We start from the raw sequence: 25,818 nt of genomic DNA on the forward strand, positions 1-25,818 counted from the left end.
ATGGCCAATTCTTATGCTATTGTTAATTCAATAGCAGATGGTTAAACCGATAAAGCTATTGCTGATTTAATGATTGTTGTTATGTCAGTACTAGATTCTACTGCAGTATCGTACATTAACATATATAACTTCCACACTCTTATTGAGATCCCTGCCAAGGCAGTTTTAAAGCAAGCTCTTCATCTATGATTATTTTATGAGTTAAATAAATGAGTTGATTTTTTTGCCATTTTCGCAGTACGATTCATTCTACTCCAAAGCAGCTGCTACGATCATACTGATAATTTTATAGTCCCTGTTTGAGTTGTTTGAGTTTGATCATCAGCAAGTTTAAATGTTGCATCTGTGAGATCTATAGAGTCAATAAAAGATAGAATAAAAGTAATGGCCCCATCACCGATCCCGGAATAACTTCGCTTTTCATGAGACGTTTCTCTGATATGATTACATTCTTTTTTACTCGATAGTGTCTTTTTGTTAGGATATCAGCAATCATATTCAGTAGGTTTCCTATTACTTAGTAATCCAATTTTATTAATAACAATTTATGTCGGATTTTGTTAAATGCATTCTCGTAGTTCAAAAGAGTAACATCTATTGGATGATCGCTATCATAATTTTTAGACCAATTATTTAGATATCCTTTTAAATTTTTTTTTGTAGTGGAGTGTTTGGGTATAAATCCATGCTGCGAAGGTGGTTTATTATTAGATTATTCCCTTGAAAGAAGATTTTTAGTTCTTGGACAACTCTTTTTTTATGCATTTAACAGGATTACAACATAAATTAATTGGACGATAATATTCTAGTGTCTATTTTCCCTTTTAAGCTGCGGTGTTACTGTAGAAAGGACTTCATCCTTCTTAATTTTTTTAAATGCTTTATTCACTTTTTCTTCGATGAAGATTCTGCTAGTAATAGAAGCATGAATACTAGTAGCTGCTCACAGGGGAAGGTAAGGGGTAAATATTTGCTACCTTGGAAAAAGATTTGTCAGACTTATATGCAAATACATCTGCCGTAGTTTGTTTGTATATTAAAGAGTTATCTCCCAGAAAAAAATCAGAAAAAGAGTAAGCCAATGAATGTTATTTATGAAATTTTTCAAGAAACGTACCTTTCGACAATGACCTTTTTAATCTTGAATGTTCAAAAAAGATCCTTTTGCAGACGCTACTGTATTAGTCATTAAGAATAAAGAATGAAAAAAGTAGAATAAAAAATATAATAAGTTAGTACTAAAAATTAACATTTCCTGTAGAAAGAATGAAAAATAGATTTTAGCTACGAAAAATTAAACTAAATACTTAGGTATTACAATTGATTTATTTTTTAAATGGAAAATTCATTTTCAGCTTTTTTATATATCTGCCTAATACTATTTTTCTTATTATATAAAAAATGTTAACTCTTATGATGTAATTTAAATAGCATATCTACTGTTACCACGAAGGGTTCCAGTTTCTTAGAAAGTGAAAAATAAATAAAAAAAAAGATAACTGGATATCGTATGCAATTAAGTTATGCCTTACAATTTCCTAGATAAATTAAAAGTTCTACTAATAAATCTAAATTTATTCTTTTTGGTGTAATATAAAGGGTGTTTTTTTATTATGATAAAACTCAAGGACATGTTTGAACAAATATATCCTAAACGTGTTAACGTTGTTATGAATTTTATATCTTGCGTTATATCATTATACGTTTTATTTTATAGGTTTAAATTATTTTATGTCATTTTATGTTTTATTTATTATTTGTTTAACCTTAATTTTATTATGTGTTTGTGTTCTGATTTTATTAAATTTTAACTCATTTTATATTTTAAAAATTTATTTATATGATTTTATTTTTACATTGTATATATTTGTTTCTCTTACCTTTTTTTAAATATTTACACTCATATGTGAATGCATAATCTTCAACATGTTCATTTACCAACAATGTAGCAGATTTTGCTAAATAAAGATTATTATTACGTCTTAGATTTTACACTACAGAGTGGTAAAGATCAAAGAAAAAAAATTACTTTTTTAAAAAATGTGATACCCTTGAAGATATTTTTCTAAAAATTAGTACGCGGTGTCTAAGTATCCATAGTGTTTTTTTTGTATACAATTAACATTTTTATATTATGCATTGGCATTCATGCGGGCTTTAAAATGGATATTTAAAAAAAGGGTACGCTACTGGTTTTTCGTATAATAAAAAAAATAACTATTTCTTTGCGATCATATCTAATCTCCTAGTAATTTTTCGCCCGGTGCACGGTTTTCGCATAAAAAATAAAGACCATTATTGTGAATTTCCATGACGCCTAAATCTGATTATCTTAATTAAGTACTTTTATAATTCTATTTTCAGCATTTTTTTTTTGGTTAAAGATTCTAAAAAACATCGCCTCGAATACATGCATACACGCTTGATTTTGTCAAAGAAACATGCTCCTAAATTTTGTCTTAATAGTAAAAAAACCCTTTATATCTTTAGTCACTAAACGTTACTATTCGATCATTAATAAAATACAAAAAAGTAGATTTAAATAAGTTAGTGTGATGTATATTAGGTTTGAAGATCTAGACTGGTTGTACAAACACTTTTTAATTTTACTCGCTTGTATTTAAGAAATATTTCAATTTGTTATCATATGCAATTAAGTTATGCATCTCGGAAAGTTATGCTTGCTCGAAAAGTTCTAACAATTCTCATGTGTAGGCATATTTACTTACTCTTTAGAATGATCCTGTACATGATAGAGATTAAAATCGTGAAAAACCACTTGAACCCTCTCTTTTCCTCTGCCTTGAAACTCGTATCTACAGGTAGTCTTGGAGGGATATGGTGACGGATACATGGGACTCATTATAGTTCCATTCTTGCTTGTGTCACTATTTATTATAATGTCGCAACTCGAACCTAAAAAAATATATATATAATAATTTGAGTTGATGTTTCTTACATGAAATGATATCTTTGGATTAATTTACATATTGATTAGTGGTGGATAACGTTCGCTCAACCTATTATCATACCTAACATACCTTTGGTTAAACTGAATATATTGATACAACAAAGGCCAATAATTGGCTTAGAGTCCTAAGCTACCCAACGTAGTATATCATGAAATGCTACTAAGCACATTCCAAACACGTTATTATGTCAAATCGAAATGCACATTGATTTAGGAAGCAATAGAGTATTGAATTTCCGAATTTTGCATAGCTCCATCATGTAGGTTCAACCGACTCTCTATAAGCTTTATCGCATTTTGTTTGTTAATGATGCTTTTAATCGCGTGATTTACTGAGCGATTAATTAGGAAAATTGACATCAATGTGAGGTCAAAATTACATCGTATTTTCACTTATTAATGAATTATTTTAATAATTTGTAAGTAATATTGCTGAATGGAAAACTTAATCAGGATTCAAAAAAACTTACTCATATAACTCATCTTTCTATTAGGCTTAATATATTAAAAATAATTAATTTTCAGATAATTTCTATAGAATATTTAGAGTTATTTCAGAATACAAGGTACTCCTATTTGCCACTTTCATTTTCATATTTCTTTTACAAAGCATTAAACTCTTGTTTTTTTGTCATATGATCGTAGATCTTTAACTATCAATGTTATGTTGCAGTATCAATGCAATTTTATATGCAATATTATAACTTAATTCATTTATTAACGTTAACGTTATTTACCTTGAACACAGATGAAAAAGTAGTCAAACGAAAATTGAAAAAAGCTACTTCTTCTATAATGATCTTATTTAATTTAGTTACATGTGCCTGTTTACATTTGAAAATGACGCTTTTTACACTTATAATGCAAACCAATTTTAAATATTTTTGTAGGAGTTTTTAGTAAAATAGTGAAAACTGACAAAAGGAATTTTGTATTTTTACTAAGCGTTTTATCCGTTTTTCCAGGAAAGTGAGTTTATTAAATTTGCCTTAGGGTCATAAGCCTGAAAATAGCGTTGCTGAAAAAGTGACAAAAACCGATATTGCTCCAGCCTTAATAGAATAATATTAAAACATCAATTTATATTAAGACTGCTTCAATTCAGGAAATATTTCTTTTATACGACGATTTAATTTATTTGCTTATATTTATCTTTTTTGCTATAATAACAGCTCACAAAGCGATCACACTCATAAAAGCTATATAACATCTACGAAATTTAATTTTCCTTTTACTAAAATTGACAAGAAAATGGCTTTTACGAGATATACGTCCAACCTTTATATAAGTTAATGGACGATAAAGGGCCTGACACGGTGACGAAAAGTTATTTATGAACAAAAAAGTGTCATAGAATATCCTAAATTTGACCTTTTTTGATGAAAATAGTAAAATTTCCAGTAAATTTATTTAAGGTTACCCAGTTTCAAAATAAAACTTAAGAGGTCGACGAAGAAACAAAAAATATAATTTATAATTCAAAAAGTACTTCGTTCCAAAGCACCTTAACCGTAAGAACTTTGAAAATAATACTTATAAAAACGTGAAATATTATGGTATTACATTAAATTATTTTTCAATTAATAACAATAAATTTATGTATAATAAAAAATTGAAATTCAGCATATTCGTGAAAGATAGGTCCTTCTTTCAAGTCGTCTAGATTAATTGGCCTATTAACAAATTCGAAAAAAAAAGTCTATTGGTGTTAGAACAGGCGACTTAGCAGGCCATTCGATAGGTCCTCTTCTTGCTTTCCACCGATTGGGAAAGATTTCATCCAAAAATGTATGCACAATAGCAGCATAGTATGAAAAAACACCATCCGGCTAGAAAATAGATTTTTTATCAGGATAGTCTGGGGTCCAATAGATTTGGAAATACAGCTAGTACTGCTGCAATTAATTTAAATTGGGAAAATTCAAAATACACTTGTCCTATTAAAGTCTGTTGCTGCTTAATGAGCAAACTGATTCTATTCATCACTAACAATGCACTAAGAATAATTGTCGGCTGTCCTTTGTCTTCTTAGTATGGCATCCTGGATATGTCGTATATATTGATAAACTTGAATGAGTACAGAACAAATTTAAGAATCCCTGGAATAAAAACTATATCGAAAGTGATTTAGTTAATGTGGATATTAATGATATGCATTTATTGCTGATAAAACCGACAGTCATTCTACAAAAAACTTTGAATTTGAGATCTGCTAATTTGTACTGTGAGGAAACAGATTTAGAGAAAAAAAGCCAATATATTTTGATTCATAACGTATCCCTTAAAGTAATGCAAACTCTATGATTGTACAATTATTTGCATAGCTTTTAATATTGTGGTAAGCTCTTCAAATAACAAGCTCGTTTTAATTGCCTGAAAACTGGAATTCGCAGGCCAATTATTTGCTCGCGCTATATCAGGTTAAGTTTTTGGTTCAATAAAAATTGCCTTATAAGCACATTCGCCATATTTTAATATTCTTTTTAATTGGAATGAATAATTAATTAGAATTAGAATATCTAATAATTTAAAAGGTGGAAATACTTTATCACAATTTTCACGTAAAAGATATAGGAATTCTCCAAAAATAAACAAGAGCAGTATTAGATGGAAAATAGGAAAATTCATTTAAATTAATAATTGTTTTTATGTGTTGATTTAAATAAATATCTAAGCAAGTATTTCGTTTTTTTTAATTAAAAAAAAACATACTTGATTTCAAATAAAGGTGAGAATTGCACCTCATAAAACAACTTTCATGTGGTATCTGCGGGTGACGTTTTTATGGTTGCATAACGCCCTTCCAAGAATTATAAATTTTAAACTGGAATCACGTCTGGCGTTCTCTGTTTAAGGTCAAACTGCCGCTGTGCCGGGTCCATTGTTATTTTATAAATCAAGGGCTATCGAAATTGACCGGTTTATTTATCATATTTTCAGGAAAAAATTCATACTAAAAGAGATTTATTTAAAGTTGAAGCTATACGCCACTGTATGTCAACTTCAAGTAGCATTATCAACGAAGTATAGTTCGCGCAAAGATATACCGTTGGTTTTTACTACCTTAAATCAATTAGACCATTAAGCTCCATTGTGCTAGGTCCAACATTTTAAAGAGGTAATAAAGGGAAAATGGTCGGCTTGAAAATTATTCTAAATGACGTAAAGATATTATGAGTGTCGAACAAGTTCGGTCAAGGTAAATTATTGGTCGATCTTCATCCCTATAATTAGTTTATAGTTGTTAAATATTATCACGCCATTCTCGTAAATGTTGTAGCTCTATTATTATTTGGCATTTATTAATCGACTTATACTTAAAACCCATTTTAAGCAAAATGTTTCTTAAGCTAGATATGCTACAAGAAATATTTGCTTTATCTTTAATTAGTCTTTTTCTTAGGGTAATCACAGTAAGTATTGATTGTTCTTCATACATTTGATAACTTTTTCTTCTTAAAAGATCCAAATCACTGTCATCCACATATTTCAACGAGCTGGGAGTCGCTTCGCTTTCAAAATTATGTACTTCTCTATTATATTCTTAACTGTAGAAAAGTCTTTTTGTCAAAGCACACGTCTCGGCTGCAGCCTCACTAAAGTTAAAATTTCTAAATAGTAAAAATTAGGTAACATTTTTTATTATTTCTTTAGCACCGGAACTTAAATGCCTTTTTTTATAGGATGGCCCACTATCAGAACCCACCCATGATCATCACATTTTTGCGCTATCATGCCACAAAAAAATAATTTGCTTAAATCACTTGCTTACAACAATAGCCATTTAGGTTAACTCGTAAAGAACTTAATTAGAACTAAGATTGTCACACTCAATTACTTCCTGTTTATATTAGACCCTAAGTAGGTAATTACCCAACATCCTAGTTTTAACATGCAGTAACATCCAAAGTTTTAGTTTGCACTAAACTTAGGTATAAATATAAACCTACTTAATATTTTGCAATGCAGGTAAATAATAAATTTCTTATTCAGCTCTGATCATAAATATGATAATTTTGGTTTTTTTTATGAACCTACCGATAATTAGGGTTTTATGAAGGTAAATCTTTGAGTGCATTATAATAGGCAAAGTCGTCAATGATAGGATGCCTAAGTAGATATATTTCGTACTCTCTTATACTTATTAGCATAAAAACCATAGTGGAGTAGTTCATATCTGTTACGGTTGCACGGGTTGCAACACAGTAACCAGTTTCATTATTGTTTAGGTTATTCGGGCGCACATATGCACTAGCACATGGTTATGTGAAATTGGTCGGTTTCCTTCCGGTTATCTCTTAGTTATAACCGTTTAATTGTATTATCTCATATTGGGTAGCCGCGTCCTTGTTACTTAGTGTTAAAGTAATAAAACGACATAACTGTAAAGTTAGTCGGTGCTTTATTAAAAAAGCTCGATTTACAACAAATTGACGACGAGGAAAATCCTAGATTTCGTTCGAAAAAGTAAAGAACAAAGTCCAATCCGCACTTTTGTGCAACGAAAAAGTAAGCGCCGAAGCGAAGCTGTAGGTTCGCGCATAGGCAAAAACTGGCAACACTGGTGGAATTTTTGACATATCTGACAGACGACACTGATGACAATTAAGAGTGACAGACTTGACGTTTTTGAAAGTTGACAGACGTAAATAAACAAAAAGCAAAGAGCAACTCATTCATAAAACGCAAATAATGGCTTTAATTGACGCTCTTAGCGAATCTTATCATTTGACTGACAACTGGAAATTCTGGCCAAAGAGACTAGATTTATAAAAGTATATAAAAAAGGTGACGATTTAAAAATGGAGACATTGTCAAGCTTAATGGGTGCATCAACTAGCATATGTTTATAACACATTTTTTGCTTCGTAAATTTTGGAGAAAGGAGTTTTATGAAGCAAGGCAAGAGCTTGGTAAAACTTCGGGTGAATTCTTTGCAGGAATCAAAGACCTATGAATCAATTGCAAATTTAGGAATACTCTGGAGAAAATTTATGGGTTGCGAAATGGAAGAATTGTTTTACTTTTTCAAACGTTATTGCTTTATAAATTATAAATTCATAATACAAATTTATCCAATTACAAAAATTTAATTGTTTAATCTTAGGCATTCAGACAAGTGAATGTCCATTTGTGCACATGAGAAGAATTAAGTTTGGTCTTAAATTAACTGTGCTAGCTAGCCGTGTCCTAGTGAAAGTAATAAAACGTCATGATTTTAAAGTTAATCGTTATCTTATTCAAAAAGCTCAGTTCACAACAATATCTATACTTTAAATTCTTTCAATATCCAGGGTGCTTTTTTAAAAAACGCTCGAAGCTGTTGACTTTAACTATGAGGGACACCCTTAATATTCACTAAATCACCTCCATGTCTACAACTCACTTAGACGGGTTGTAGACATCCTAAAATATTACATGAGAAAGACGATTAAGTGATACGTCGTTAGAATAGTTTCTTCATTTCCTTTACATAATACTTAGTTAAAATGAGTAATTTTTATAATATTCGCATTCAAACTTTAAAATGTAATTTAAAATAGTCACTTTATTACTAATCATTAAAAAAAATGCTAATTGTGAATTCAAAAGTAAGATGACTTTACCACAGTACCTTGGAACATTTTAACATAGGCCATTTTCAACTTTGTCGATATATCTATATAAATAAGTCTGTCACTTCCATTCCCCATACAATTATATAAATACTGAAAGTAATCCCGCACATTCTGGAATACTACTTCAGGCATAAATTTAAGACGTTTCTTTATAATTCTGCTCTGTAAATCTTTTATTGAAGTTCGTTTAGTTTTAAATGGCCCCAAGGAAAAATTCTGGGGGTGATAAATCTGGCAATTGTGAAAACCATTCAACAGCATATCCTCTGTTAATACATTGTCCTGGAAATGTCTGATCCAAATATTGTCGAGCGAATAATTCAGTAACTAAACAATTAAATTATTACTAAAAAGAAAAAAATCTACTTATCACCTATTCATCTTTCCAGGATTTGGCCTAAAAGTTTAAGTCTAGGCTTAACTATGCAAAAAATTACTTTTTGTTGAGATAAGGATTTTAATCCTTATGTGACTGGGAAAAAAAGCACCTTCTAAGGACGGCGTGAGTACCCGGGTACCTACTATCAAAGTATATAGATTTCAATTTATGTTAGACTGTGCTACTATGTATTTTATATAGAGCCGTGGCTTTTTCTGTGAATTTCTACCCTTAACAATAAACATGCACATCTGTGTGGGTTTTTCCCTATCTCTGGCGCCTCGGACTTTTTATGTTTTTCCACAAGATTAGTTCAAATTCGTCAGTAACGCGTTGTACCTACTTAAGTAGAGTTTGAATTACGTTAAATCTAAAGTATTTTTTATACGTTAAAATGTCGGAAAGTGAGGCCGGTCCTAGTCGAAGCGATAGTGCAAGAGGAAGATGGCGGAAGACAAGGTAAAACAAATATATTTATTATTTTTACATAATAGGTAAAATGTCAAAGTTAACAGAGTACAAAAGGAGGCAAATTCAATAATAATAGGAATATTATAATAGGTTGACCTATTCGGAATTAGAAGAAGCCTTAGAACACCTAAGTGATGAAGAAGAAGAGAGATTTATTTCTTCTGATGAAGAGGAGTATATTCCACAACTGTCAGATGGACAGGGCGAGAATTCTGACGTTGAAAACGATCCTGTTGTAGAGCTAGAAGATTCGGAGATTCTGGATTCATCCAGATTTAGCTTCACAATTCCATTGAACTAGTAAAGATGGCACTCAGTGGAATGACTCGACACAGTGTGTAACAAATGTGTACCCTGATTCTAAGATATAGCAATAAAAAAGGGAATAGAGTTACGGAGGAATATAACCAAAGGTTATTGGCAATAACTAGGCCGCCGAAAACATTTTCTCCAAAAGTATTTATTCTATTTACTGATGTAGAACTAGATGCATTTTTCGGAATTCTAATTACTGCTGGTTTACATAGGTTCAATAAAGAACATATTTCTGAAATGTAGAAGATGGATTCGCTCCCTTTGTTTCGCGCAGCTATGCCTTGTGATCACTTCAAAATATTTCTACGATTTATTCGGTTTGATGACCAGAATACGCGTATAGAACGTGCAAAGACAAATAAAGCAGCTCCAATTCGAGATATCTGGATTATGCTGAATTCAAGTTTGGCAAAAAATTATCGGCCAACAGAGTGTATTACAGTAGATGAACAATTATTTTCATATAGAGGACACCCTAAGTTTACCCAGTACATTCCCTCGAAACCAGCAAAATATGGAATAAAGGTTTTTTGAGCTTGTGATACGATAAATCCCTATCCTCTAAAGGGTCAGCTATATACCGGAAAACCACCAGGTGGTGAACGTCAGGCAAATATTGGTGAAAGAACAGTATTATTGGACTTAGTTGCACATTATAAGGGATCAGGAAGAAATATCACAACAGACAATTTTTTTACAACTTTGCATCTTGCTCGTACCTTAAATTCACAGAATATGACTTTAGTAGAAACAATTAGAAAGAATAAAATGTTTTTACTTTCCAATATGCAAGCACAAAAAGATAGAGCCATAAATTTAACCATTTTTGCATTCAACAAATGTGCTCTTATGTTCCAAAAAAAACAAGGCAGTAATTTTTTTATCAATTATGCACACAACAAGCGAAGTAGAAAATACTTCTGTTGCGAAGCCTGAAATTAACAGATATTATAACAAAACTAAAGGCGGTGTTGACACTATGGACCAAATGCTATGTGAATATACTGTCAAACGTAGAACAAATCGCAGGCTATTAGGATTTTTTTTCAACATAATTGATGTTGCTAGTTTAGCTTCTTATTGTATATACAAGGAACCTAATCCTTCTTTCAAAGCTACTAATCAACGTCGGCGATTTTTAAAAGATCTTGGTAATGAGCTGTGTTTGTCAAGTATCCAAATAAGATCCCAAATTCTAAAAGTTGTCGGTAATTATTTTACTCGTCAGGCTATAGAAATGGTACTTCACCGACGAATGCCTGTTCCTTTAGATAATCCAGTAAGAGAACAAGCAGTTTGTGAACGAGATGCATCTGGACGTGTAAAGGTGGTTGGTAGTTGCCAAATATGCTGAGAGCGAGCCCATAAACAGAGAAAAACTCGTTTTGTTTGCTATGTTGCGTTAACTTGTACCTCACTGTAATTTTCTATGACTTCTTATTACTGTATACATAATAAAACATATGAATTTAACTCTTAAAAATTTTATTAGTATTATAAACACAGTATAGGTACCCGGGGACCATCCAGTCAACTATGGGTAAAAATTTTTTACACCTTATTTACTTTGAAAATAAAAAAAAATAATTTTAAATTTTAACAATAACTTAAAAAAACCAAATTAAGAAATGTCACAAAAGTACTTGCTTCATCGAAGGTGATTTAAAAAGATATTCATATCTGAAAACTGAAAAGGTTCCAGTCACATAAGTGTTAAATAGAGGTGAAGAGAGAGGGTTCAATACTGAAAGTTGAATATTAACTTTTCATACTGATTGGAATATTTGTGGAATATGGTGTAATCAATATACTAACATGTTCCACCCACTTTTGACAAATTAAAATTTTTCTAGGAAAGAAATATATTTATTATTTTAGCAGTAATCGGAAAAAACATTGCTATTATCCAAGGAATTTTAGGAATATTTCTACAGGAACAAAAATTTACTCCACATGTGATTTTTATCAAGAGAAGTAGTTTTTGGGCAAATACATTGTCAATACTATTAGATGTTCCCACTGACCTAAGTATATATATATGGTATTGTTGGTTGCTCAGCATTTTATTTTCAAAGAGCAGGTAATTTTCTAAGAAATAATAATCCAGATCGCTTGATTCCAAGGGGAGCTTGTTCCCGTGACCACCTATATCACCCGATCTAACTGTGTTAGACATAAAACACGAGAAAAGATATGATAAAGCTTATTTAAAATGCTCTAAATTCCATTTGTCAGGCGAAAATTAAAAGAGCTATTACCGTTTGTCGGAAATAAATCCAGAAATGTATTTTACAAAATTGTAGACACTTTAAACATTTATAAAATTTCTTCTTCTTAAAGTTCTTATTCTTATTTGCTTAACTTGTTAGCCTTTTAAACACATTTTATTTAAAATTACTTTAAAATTCTTAGCAGACTCGTTATTTTTACATAGTTTGGATTATACCAATGCCTAGATAAACTGTGAAGGGAGGTGTCAAAAAACCAACAGAAGCCCAATACATATTAGGCGTAAAAAAGTTTTTTTGGATAATAATTAAAAAAGATATTCGATTGCGGGTTTTACGTTTTTTCTAGTAAATTCATTTTACTTTTTAGTTCTGCTATCAACACTACAGGACAAAACTACGGGATTTAATTAAAAAGTACTTACTTTTCACTTTTAAACAAGTCCAATTGAATAAAATCGTAAAGCCTTTTAAAAATTATAGCAGTTTAAACAATTACAGTTTGACTACCTTCCCCTGCTTTATAAAGGTGGGTTCGTCAATGAGTTATTGACCAAATTTATAGAAAATAGAGTTACCTTAAGCTACCATTTTTTAGCAAAAAAAATTAAATTGAATAACTAATCTTTTAATTATGTCCTCTATTTTTCAAATTTTGAATTTAAAAATAATTTCCAGTATTATCTTTTAGTCACTTTTATAATGTCAAACATTTCTAATGATTTCAGTTTAAACATTAATCAAAAATGGTACATAAAAATATATATAAAGATATTTGACAAATAGAACATATTTAATCTTAATCGATTGTAGTTTAACATTAAGAAAATGTGGACGATTTAAAGATGTGATAGAAAGTGCTACATAATTGGTTTTGTAAATCCTTGAACTCATAATAAAGGAATCTAACCAGTTTTGTTGCTTCCTAAGTATATTAATTAATGTACATACATTAATAGTTACAATTATACATTAATATAATAATATTAATGTATGTTATGAAAATTCATAAGTTCAATAACTACTTCCTAAGATATACCAATTTTTACATAAGTAGGTTCACTAAATTTATTAATTATTTTTATGACTGCTTGTAGAAAAACCAAGGAAACATAGTAAAAATTATCAATTTTATATATTTAAATTATCTTAATATTGGTAGTTGATTTAACTACCGAAATATTGGTTCAATTAAGGATTTTATAATTCACAAATTAGAGTTTTTCCTTTTTTATGAATAAATAAAAAAGAATAGTAGAACATAGAAAAGAAGATAGAATAGTAAAAAGAAGAAACAAGCTCAAATGGTAATCGATAAAACCTTAGTTCCTAAATATATTATACGTTTTACAATTCACACAAATACAAATATATTATTTGTTTTTTTTTATTAGAAAATGTCACACCTAAAAAAATTATCACTGTGTATAAATATATTTATTTCAATATTTAGCAGTACTTTTTTTATGGATACGTTTACAATTTTAATACATAAAACTTTTTTCTCCTATAATGCAACAGGCATGAGTATTACTCATGATTTTGACAAAAAATTATCGAGACTCACATCAACTGATGAATTTACTTAAATCTACATTTAAATTTAAAGCAATAGTTAATCAACCAGTAACTTTAATTAAACTCAAGAGCTCGAGGTAACGCTATAAATAGTTGCATAAATTAAAATCAGCAATAATTACATTTTCCTGACCCATTGTTAAATGCATATTATGCAGATGCCTAAAGTCCAATCTTGGGCAATTTAAAATTTAAATGTGTTGTACTCATTGTCTGCGTTCTGCATTTAAAACTCGAAATTTACAAAATTTAATATTAAAAAGTGCAACACCGCGCTCGAAACGAGAAAACTAGTCTGGCATTTTCAGTTAAGCATTGATATTTAACCAGACGTATAAAGGGAGTCACCAACTTTGTTATGAAGCTGTAAAGAAATATTTGAAAATTGATTCGGATCATCATACAGGGTGATCCGTTTTTATATTTCAGGATTTCGTTCACGATAAGAAGAGATATAAAGGTTGATATGTGAAACATCCTGTATATTAGGGTCAAACATGCTACAAAAAATTTATAAAGAGTTTTAAAAAAAAAAACTTTACTATCTTAGACCATTTTTATGTCTAAACAGCATATTTATTTTGTCGGAAAGTGGAGTTTCCTTGTCATCGTAAATCTTTTAACGCGTACGGAGAGAAGTATATTATGGGTTTGCGCTTGCCACAAATAATATAGTGCAATCCTAGTATCCTATATAAGTACAATGTTTATCTTCTGAAATAATTAATGTAAATCGAAATTTGTAAAAGAAATACATAATGGCAAGAGAAGAGAATTTAAACTTGTTTTAAACTATACGAATAGATAAACTTTATTTAGTGTCTATTTAGCAGAATTGTTATCGTTATAATATTTATATTAGCTGCATGCTTTTAAGAAATATTTGCATATTAGGACGTAAAAATACAAAAAAGTGCTCTGTTTTAAAATTATTTATTGTTATTGATTTATTTTATACTAAATTTTTCTCTTTATTTACATTTCAGTTACGTTAAAATTATTATATTTTTGTGAATAATTGAATATGCTAACGTTGTTAAAATACGCCATCTAGCCCAAAAGCAAAATACGTAATATTTATGAGGAGTGAGGGCATAAGATGTCTGAGTACAAATCAATGGAAAACATTTCGCGCTGAATTTAAAATCTTCAAAAGCTTTTTCCTGTTTAGGTGCTTTACTTAAGAAAAGAACTTATTTTATTCCATCTTTGCAACCTGACAAATTTTATTTAACTTTGACGTTTACCTATAGAATATCTTGTTGGATATATTTATTAGGAGTCAGGATAAGTATAAGTTCTTTAGACCAATAGAGAATAATACCCTAAATCCAAAATATTCAAAAGCATTTTTCTATTAAGATAAATTACCACAATTCATGCAATTTATTGCATAGCATGTCTTGTTAATTTGAAATCCATATTTATTAATTCATAAAATCTTCTTCCTAAGATTTACATTGAATATGTCCATAAAAATTGCGAAAGTTATAATTAATCAAATTATTTCGTTTTTCCCCGATATCTCGAAACTATAAATATAAAAAATTATTTAAGCAGGAAAATTTAGATGAAAAACCTCAATAGAATATATTTCAATGAAATGATTTCCTGGTAAATTTAATTCGTATTAATTCGGCATTGGGCGTTATTATGTTTCTACTTATTAGGCTAGTAATTTTTAGGTATTTTATGTATGACGTATATGTGAAATTGTACAGGATTATTGTGTGAGTAATATAGATAATAATGATGCAGACATCTACGAAAACTCGCAACGAATATCAAGGTACCAACACTATCACCGTAGTCCAGATTATTCTTTAATTATACATTTTTCTTTTAATAATTAATGCCATAAGACGAAAGTTAAACGTCATAGAGATAATAGAACTGCTTCGCGTTTTGTTGATGATTTCTTATAAACTACTTACTGTCTGTATACTGTTCGCTTTACACATTCTACACATTTTTTCCACTAAGAAAATTCACCTACCCCTATTACTGGTCATCAATGAGCAGGCATTACCATTTCAAAACTCCATGAACTCCAATAATCTATGAAGTTTGAGTTGCTTGGAATGAGGTGCTATAGCCAGACATCTCATTTCATCAGATCATCTCATTTTGTCGATGCCTAGACGTATGTAGGAGTGTAAGACTACTTGTGCTTGATGTAAGACTTTTTAAAATTATTACTTTTTAAATAATACTTTTTATGTCAGTGAGTATCTACAGTGAGTGTATATGTTTAGAGTTGTTTATTATTTAATTTTTACTTCTTCGATTAATAAATGAAGGTCATTCTTTTTTATTATTTTTGAAATGTTTAAATCTAAGTATCTGGAACATATCTGAATTTTCACGAATTACTAATGGTAGTTGTAGAGCAAGCATTATTAACTAGTTTAGCTTTGTACTTTAAAGATTATTTTCATTAAACAAATAGAAATTTAGATATTGAAAGGATTTAATTATAGTTTTTATATTTTTTTATTAATTTCTACCTATAAACATCTAGATTAATTCAAATAAACATATTTCCGGAATCTTGGATGTTTAATTCAAAGTTTTTGGAAAATGATGATTTTATTAGAATATATGTTAATAAAATAATAACTCTGCACACTAAACTTAAGTTAAGGCTACACTTAAGTGTGCCAACCAGAATTTAAGATATTTAAAAGAAAGTATTTGATTTGATAGATATGGAGAACTGTCCTTGATAAACATTTTGATTTCAATATTTGCAGGATGATTGATTTTACGAGCAAAATTTATTATAATTCAATTATCATGAAAAGAAATTAATAATTGAAATTTTTAGGATAATCTCTAAGAAAATTCAATATAGGTAATAATCATATGCAAATATTTGTTAACCCTTATGCTTTAAAGTTGGTTGTTAATACCACATGTATTATTTATCCTAAAGAAAATACATAAATATAACCCTTTTTATTCTCTCAATATATTCAAAAGGATAAAGCCTCCTATATAACGCATTTCCTCATTAAAATTCAGTCTTTAAAATACAAAAAGTTTTCCTGAATAAAGTTCAATTAGCTGCATGAAAAGGGTAACTGCATTATTGGGTAAATGTTCTGTTCCAGTAGTAAGGAAGTAAAGTTTAATTTTCTGATAACTTTGTGTAAGTTTTTGAAATCATGAAGGAACAGCATAAAGACTTAAAAACTAGGTCATAAATAATATACAGGTTAATAATTTAGATACTTTAAATGTCCATATATTAGTAATAAAAAACTGAATAAAGAACACTGAAAACAAGTTAAAATTAAAAAAATTTCGGATACTTGGATTAAAAAATCCAAGATTCCAAGGCATTTATATGTGAACGAAGGAAAAATAAAAACAAGCATATTATCTCACCCTCATCTGCAATCTTTGTGACAATGACAACCCAAACAGGAAAATCCAGTTTTGTGACACATCGATTGGTACAACCTAGACTACTTAAAAATATTTGCTTTAGTGCTTAGTGTATCTTTTATTTAAATGGGAGTGTAAATAAGTAAAACTATTGTTACTGGAATAACGAGAACCCTCGAGTATTTCGAGAAGAGCATACACAGCACCTTCAGAAAACTAATGCTGGGACATAATATTAACTGAAAATATTTATACAAGGCAAATTTATACGAATTTAAATGGCGATTTGTAGGCTTAAATAGCATTATGCATCAATAGTGTGGAAATTAAAAAATGAAAGGGACATGGTAATTTATTTTTAGAATAACGCTTAGTACAACTCCAACAGAACGGAGCATCTTTTTATTATCCTAACCAGTGGATTAAAGGAAGAGATCTTATTGAACGGCCACCTAGATTCCCAGACCTAACATCTCTTGACTTTTTTTTGTTAAGTCATTTAAAATCTGCAATTTTTAGAATGTACAGCAACTTCAGCATAGAATAGTTCAGGAATGCTGTGCTAAATGCAGAGAAACATGTAATGTTTGTAAATAAGCCTGACGAATTTGAAAGTAGGCGTAATTATTATCTTTAATATAACCAAAATTATTTTTAACAAATAATTAAGTAATAATAAAACTAATATAGCTAATGCCTGACAGTGTTTTTTTAAAGATTTTTCTTGATAAACAGTGATGAATTTTCTGAAATCTGGCTTTCTATTTTAAGATAATTTTATCACTTGACCTCTCTGTATATTTAAGATTTTGAGGGCGTATCCTGTCCAAGGGGTTGCAGATACGGGTGAGGTGATATAGGAATATAGGAAATTTCTTTTTCCCAGTATAAAGAAAATTTATTTTTTTGAAAGATATTTTTTTGAAACCTTTTCATAAAAGTTACAGTAAACATCTTTTATTTTTTATCTTATTTTCCCTATAGTTTATTATAATTTTGAAACTACAAACATATTTTGAAAAACTTATTGTAATAATATTTAAATTATAATATAAATTCATTTGAAAATAGAAAAAATTCACACGTATAAAAAACCTGTATCATGCATAGAAAATTAAGATATTGGAAGATGTGTTTGTATTATTTTTTGCCTATTAATGTATTAAAAAATTTAAACATTATCCCATGCAAGTTTCAATCAAATATTTTCTAACTTGGTTTATTTCTTCACCGAGATAATATGATAAATAAAACCCTGCGGAGTACGATTCAAATCCTTATAAAATGAAATCGTTGAACCTCCGAAATCCCTTAGCATCACTTGTTTCATAAAATCGAATAAAGCTTTGCCACTTCCGACCTTAAATTTGGCCTTTTGAAATGGGAAACCTTGCCTACTTTTGCTTGTTATTTTAATAAATTTGCTCCTTTTTTTGGAGAAAATTGATATATCTTAAAGTATCATCTTTCTGTCCTTCGTATTATCTTTCTGCGCTGACGTAAAGACCAAAAAAATTAATGTTAGCGGAACAAAAAATCAATAAATGTACGTAATAAAATAAGAATTAATAAATCTAGTTCAAATTATCATAAATTAGCCACATTCCATGGATTTTAAGGAATTAATTCAATGACAAACGAACCGATGGCTCGACACTAATGAAAACCTGTTAAGTCTACTTTCGTTTTGGGAATTGGTGCGCTCGGCTAAATAGCCAATTTGCAAGTTGAAACAGAACCGAATAATTAACATTGGATTGATGCCAAAACGTCAAATGAGTTACAGATTGCGGTTGAGTTAAGCTTGACATTATATTACAGATTTGGCGCCGTGGTATTTACAAAAGGTTAATTAGTGTCCCTTTTACGTTCAGTGCTTTTAGTATTGTGAGGTGTGGGGTTTTAAACGTATATTTACATTAAACATTAAATAGACAATTCTAGGAGCTTCATCAATGTAGAAGTAATCCTGTTTAGTAGCTGAGCATTAACTAGAACGATGTTAAATGAGATTCGACAAATGGCAAGGCTAACTGTTGTTATACTACTATGTATATAAAAAATAATGGTATATTATATGAAACACGAATATAACGACAAATAATATAACTTTTAATTCCTCCGCCTCAGGCTATAGGAACAAACTTCTACGAAAGCTCCTTAGTAAGGTCAATTTAATGATAACGGACTTAAGCGCCTTTCAATCTTCACAATCAGGTTTTACTGATTAGCTAAATGTTTTGAACGGTAAAATTATTGATGTTACTTCTCAACAAATTTTTATAAATAATTAAAGAGTGGATGATTTAAATACTGAATGGTCTAATTCGCCTAGACAGTGTCGTCTTTCAGGTTCGATATCGAGTTAAGAGAGATAAAAAAAAGATATGGTTTTTTCAAGGCTAAAAGTCACTGAACCTAATGTCGCTGATACTAAATAAATTAATTATGGGACTGCTTATTATTTCTTATCCATCTATAAATTGTTGCTTTTACATTTTAAGTATCTTTTATCCTATTAAGTGTAAAAGATTACTTTTATTTATAATGTAAAGTAAAATAATTTTTAATATCAAAATTGACCTGAAGTACACATAAACATAACCTAAAGTTCAAGACAGAATTCCAACTAACGTGCCAATGTGTTATGACTTCCAATAACTTTACCTCTGATTTTAGTCATATTTAAATCAAATAACTTAAGTAATAAGAAAACAATACTATACGGCCTTTGGTATTAAGACTTAACCTTTATCATATGGGATAAATATGAACAAGATATATATCACTTCTTGCACCACATCAACAACATTAAACTGACAATAAATGTTTTATGAGGTCAAGGGTAATTCCATCTCTAGACTGGTTCTTATGAAGAACGTGAGTGATATCAGTCCACCGCAAGCCCACTGAGCCCACTTGTATTATCCTACCTTTACCAACCATTAGAATATTCTATCAGAAACCTTATGTAATATGGAAAAACGATAGTTATCTTAACGCCGAATTGAAAATTAATAATGGGGATTTACAATAGTGTGAACGCGAAAATCTTATCAAACAAACTATCTAAAGAGCGACATTTAGGAGATCAGCACAAATAAAAATAAAGAAAAGCAAATCATATCCATTTAAATTATGCTTGTTTTAATTTATGTATTGCTTAATTTACATCAGTTTGGGTATATAAGCATTTTTATTCTGTTTTTATTATGTTATTTAAAAAAATATACTCTGTTTTGCAATAAATTTTAAGATATCAACATGCACATTATTATTGTACATGTTTTTTTTTTGAGGACAACTCAATAATTAAATAAAATAATAAAAATAAAATTAATATAACACTAAGTATTTATTTCCAACAGGCTAATGCCCAATTAAAAGAAAATCAATTTACAATTTCAATACAAAATATAAGGTAATTTACAATTTTATACAAAAGAATGTGTAGTTACCCTAAACATTATTAAAATAATATTAAATAATTTAAACCAATAAATACATTACAAAAGACAGGATAAAATATAATAAGCATAACTTAACAGCTAAAAATTAAAACTAAATATATACTTATTTGCTAATTGCTTTAACTTTCTAAACAAATTCTACTCAAGCCCCCAGCCAGCGCACAGAACATAACAATTAAGTGACAAATATAGGGAAATTTTTACATATATTCAAAAGTTGCGATAAGCTACAATTGTTTATGTTACTCTCATCAGAGATGAGATTAAAATTTTTGGACATTATAAAAATGGGATCATGCAACATTATATTTAAACTAGCCTACCTCCAGTCAGGGTACATGAAAAGACAATTGTTTCAGAAGGAAGACGTAATCAATTTTGTTGTAAATCACTTTCCATAGAAACCTGATTAAATGTAACGTTCATCTAAGGGCACTCCCCCAATCTTAATAAAAGTAAATTGAGGTCTATACCTCTATCTGCGTAGAGACCAATATCCAAAATATTTGAAGAAATTACTTGAAATAGCCTCCAGAATATTCACATGGCAAATGTACAAGGGATTCTAAATTAAAGAACCATACTTAAGTCTTGACCTGACAAAACTATGAAAAAGTGTTTTAATCGCTGAGGAATAACTAAATAGTTTACAGTTTCTTAAGACAACTCCCAACATCCTTGAGGCTCCAGAGGTAACATTCTCAACGTGCGATACAAATGTGAGTTCCCTGTTAAACACTATACTCAGATCAAAAATTTCAGGTTTTCTTATTAGGGATTCTTATTTAGTTTGTACGACATAACGGAGCATTTAGATGTATTTGAACTGACCACACCCTAATCAAGTTAAGACCATGCTACAAAATGGAACAGTTTTTGAGGGTGGTAACCCTGCGGAAAATCTTTAAATTATCCACGTAGCCCAATTTATGAAAATTAATGATAGTTAGATGGTCATTAATAAATAAAAAAAAGAGTAGTAGTTTAAGATTAGAACCTTGGGGTACCCCTTTAGTTAGAGTAGAGCTAACAAACCTAAATCCCTCGATGTCTATAAATTATTTTTGCTTTGTCAGGTAGGAAACCATTAACTTTATTAGAATCTCTAAAAATTCATATAAAGTTGTTTATCAATATTTAATCATCAATCTGACCACAAGCCTTACTGAAATCTATAAATATCATATCTAGTTGACATTTTTCATTAATAGCTGCATACACCTGCCGAGAAAAACAACAAAGATTAATAATACATAAGTTCTCTTGATGTAATTAATATTTTAGTGTCCCATAGTATACCAGTACACGTTTTTAAAAAAATAGGCAAAGGCTACAATTTTCACTGGGCCCTCATATGAACCAAACGAGTCATTTATATATGTAGGAATCCGTGACGTACCCTTTTTACTGTGAACAAATAACCAAAAAATTCGTAATAATATTATTTATTATCTGCTTGGTAAACCAAAAGGAAAAACGTCGTCGTTTTTATTACTTAAGAGGTGTAGTTGAAACAAAAATGCCTTGGAGCGTATCATAAAGGGTACAGTAACTATTTGAGAGGTTAAAAAATTTCAATATCGAAGATCAGTCACACTTCTATAGTAAACTATACAACAGATCGTGAATGGCACTTAAGGAAGACATAAGCTTTTTTCAAATATTTCGGCCACCAGTGCTTAAAATTTAAGACAATATGATTTTTTATTTCACGTATCAGAATCTTTAGCTCACTTTTTTCGCACTTGCGATCAATGACCAGTACTGATCAGGTACATACATGTATACTCAATCATATTAATAAATGCACAATTTCTCGCCAATTTTAAGACCATCTCGCGGGAAAATACTGGTGAATAACTTTAAATTGACCAATCAAAGTAAGAGTCATGATTTCGATTTTGGCCACTACAACCATCACTGAATACATGACTTTCTTTTATTTTAACAGGAATATATTTTTCAATGTTATTCGCAATAAAAGAGAACACTTAATTTGGACCCTGCTTGATGTGTTGAATATAAGAGAATTTTTGTTGGAATAATTGTTTTTAGAGCAGTTTTTTATTTTTTTGCTATTTCAGATCCAAATGCTCAGAATTTGGAGTTATTCTCTTTTTTCACTCACGGATTTAATTTAAAGCTGCTTAAAAAGCGTTGAAAAACAGAAACAAGAATAACCTAATCTTTACTTAGGCAAATCATCAATATCTAGTAGTAACAATCAATAACCCAATATACTTTTTCGTTTTTCATTAAAGAATATCAAATTCAATTTGATTTAAAATTTATTTACTTCATTCATCTATAAATTATTGCCTTTATTTCTTGATGATTCTTCAGTATTGAAATTTATTTTGTGAATTTTAAAAAGAGTGAAACCTATATTATGACGGAAAATAAATTTAAGGTTTTAATATCTCCAGATTAGTTTTAAGCGGTTTGAGTTTTTAAGGAACGCTATTATTCATAATTATAAAATGAACAAGAGCTATCGTAAACAATAGAAAGCCTTAAGGGCACTAAAAACCATAAAATTTCTTTACTTTTTTTTTTCGTTTATGATTTTATTTTTCCTGATAAGCTAGTCGGCCATTTAGAGTCATCAGAAACTTTAAAAGCTGCATTAATACTATTAGCTCGATAAATAGATTTTACGCTTCCATTTTCTGTTCGTCTTTAATTTTAAACCGGCGCGGATGAAAGTAATTCTATTATAATTGTCATTTCTGGTTTACTAGCTAAGGTTTCTTAATTTAAAAATCATAAATAAGATGGTTATAAAGCTTTTAAATAAAGGGTATATCACTTTACCAATTCGCAAAATCTATTTTATAACGTAATGGAGTTAATAGACACCATGTAAATGGTCTAAATTCTTTAAATGCTCTTTTGTATATTAAGTTAAATCAACTTAGTGAAAGCGAATAAAAGCAGCTTTCAATAAATATGAAAAGTACGTGATGCGGATTCCAGCCTTGCGGTTTTTGTATTGTTCAAATACTCTTTTACACAGATTTATTAAAAAGTGTATTTGTAAAAAATAAGTTTAAACTGTCAAAATATAAAAAGTTAGAAAAGTAATAAATCAATAACAAAAATAAAACTGAATGTTTAAAATTAAAGGAAATATTTTTTAATATTTTTTTCTAATACGTACAAGTATTAAAATATGAAAAGTAAAGTATTAGATTTGGAACAATCTTGAATATCTTTTTTGTTCCGGTCCTAGGTTATTAATTTTAATTTTTAGTGTTTATTACATCTGCACATTACATTATCTTAGCATTATCCGTATTCATGACTATCATTTATAGGACTAACTAATCATTTATACCAATTAAACTAAGAATCATAAGCAATCAAATATTTATCTTTATTTAATAAAAATTTCAGCGATAGCAATTTTAAGATATCAGTTAACTAACCAGGGAATTAGATAAACTATTTAGTAGTATTCACCACTTCTAGCATATTTATCAATCGAAAAATAGTTTTAAAAGAGCATGGTAGGAATTATTTAATTATTATTATTATTCATGTAAGGCTATACTATTAATAAACCTGTAGTTTTTCAATTTCGTCCCTTTCTAGACCCTATATTATCGAACCAAAATTATCTTCCGAATGCAAGTTTTTATATAAATTAGGTGCAATTATGTTTTTTAGGACAAAGTCATCAATAACTTAAATAATTTTTAGCACTTTTCTCGTGCTAGGGCAGAATTTCAACCTAAACGTTAGTTATCCATAAAATAACTACGCATTTAAGCTATTCTTATTGGAAAAGTATTACAGACCACCAAATTATTACATAAATAAAGCTGGGGTAATTTATTGTGTATAAGTTTGTGTTTTACTAATTACAACTTTACTTTATTTTTAAATTGATGATCGGAGGATAAATAAAACCAATTTTTTTAATTTATTAATAAAAATTATAAAGTATTGTCTTGTACTGTTAATCCTTAATGATGTAAGGATCTTCTACCTCTGAAAGGGAATAGTTTCACCTATCAATTAGATATTATAAACTATATGGAAGGCTAAATAAAGAACAAATATACAGATTTATCGATGGCATTTGACTGAATACTAGTCAGGTACTTGAAGAAATTATTCTCTTATAATAAAAAATATTTATAATAACGAAAATATACTTTTAAAACATAATTCTTATTTATTCTGGAGTTTCACAAAGGGAGCTAATCTATTTTTATTACTGGCATTACTACTTGTTTTTTAAACAGTAAATAAGGCTAATTATATGTAGTATATATTAACCAAACCAGATACTGCTTCAACAATATTTGAACCATTTAATTGAACAGTCTAATAAAAAAACGTTATTTTAATATTTATGAGTGCCACTTCATTTGTTTTACCCGTAGGCCCAACAGAATAGATACAGCTTATAGAATAAATAATAAGGTTTTGATTTTGAGGAACTGATGGGATTTTGAAGGAACTGATCTGTGACTAACCAACTTAGCTTAAATATGACAAAATGCTATGTATTATTATATCCTGGAACTAAGACTCTGTTTATTATGATTATCATATTGGTGATGTTTTATCTGAGTAAAAATTTCGACTCTTGGCGGTATATTTAATATTGAATTCACTTTTGTTTCCCAAATCATATCTCGAAAGCTTCAGGAATTTTGGGTTTTGTATTAAGGAATTGCTACTTATTTAATAATGTGTTACCAATTAAGCTTATATTAAACAATAGTTTCTTTAGATCGAGGCGTGAATATCTGTGCGTGAATGGCAGTTTTTTGTGGAAGCTAGTTAACAAGTATAAATTACTTATAGACTAGGCACGAGCCATGTATTAAGCGGTCTAGATCATTGAATCTTTAATTTTTTGAGACATATTTGATGTCTTAACTTTTTTATTGTGTGTAAAATTCTTAATTATGTTTCCATGGATTGCGATATATAATGCTGTAATTTACCAGAGATACCTGCTAGATATGGAGCCTCGCTCTTATTTAATATAATTTATTAAGTAATAATTTAATTCTTATAATCTCATTTTATTCATAGTTATAGATTATATTAAATTAAATATTTAATTTAATAATTATTTTGTATAAGTCTAATATTTTCTTGATGTGTGTTTAACTAATTTCATATCGTATTTGTTAAATTTTTCTTTATATTTATTTTTTCTAATGATATGTCTATTGGAAATAAAAGTTATTATTAAAACCTACACACATATCCAGTTATAGTTGATAGTTTTTAATGCATGCGATCTAAAATACCAAAAATATATTTTAAAAACTTAATTTAATTATCTACGAAGTATTTCATTTTAATAAACCAATATTATTATTAATGTTACTATATGGACGTTAATACAACGCTGGGGTATACCCTTTTTGTAAAA

General features: G+C 29.1%; 1 protein-coding gene across 1 annotated transcript in view; it reads right to left on the reverse strand.

The window, feature by feature from the left end:
* Positions 1 to 25,818, reverse strand: part of LOC126740397 (suppressor of lurcher protein 1) — a 374,886-nt gene that overhangs the window by 13,761 nt on the left and 335,307 nt on the right. Inside the window, exon 9 of the mRNA XM_050446402.1 lies at positions 2,730 to 2,916. Coding sequence (XP_050302359.1) covers positions 2,730 to 2,916 — 187 coding nt within the window. The remainder of the gene's footprint in view (positions 1 to 2,729; positions 2,917 to 25,818) is intronic.

Source organism: Anthonomus grandis, chromosome 1, assembly GCF_022605725.1.
Source record: "Anthonomus grandis grandis chromosome 1, icAntGran1.3, whole genome shotgun sequence".
NCBI classification, from domain to species: Eukaryota; Metazoa; Arthropoda; class Insecta; order Coleoptera; family Curculionidae; genus Anthonomus; species Anthonomus grandis.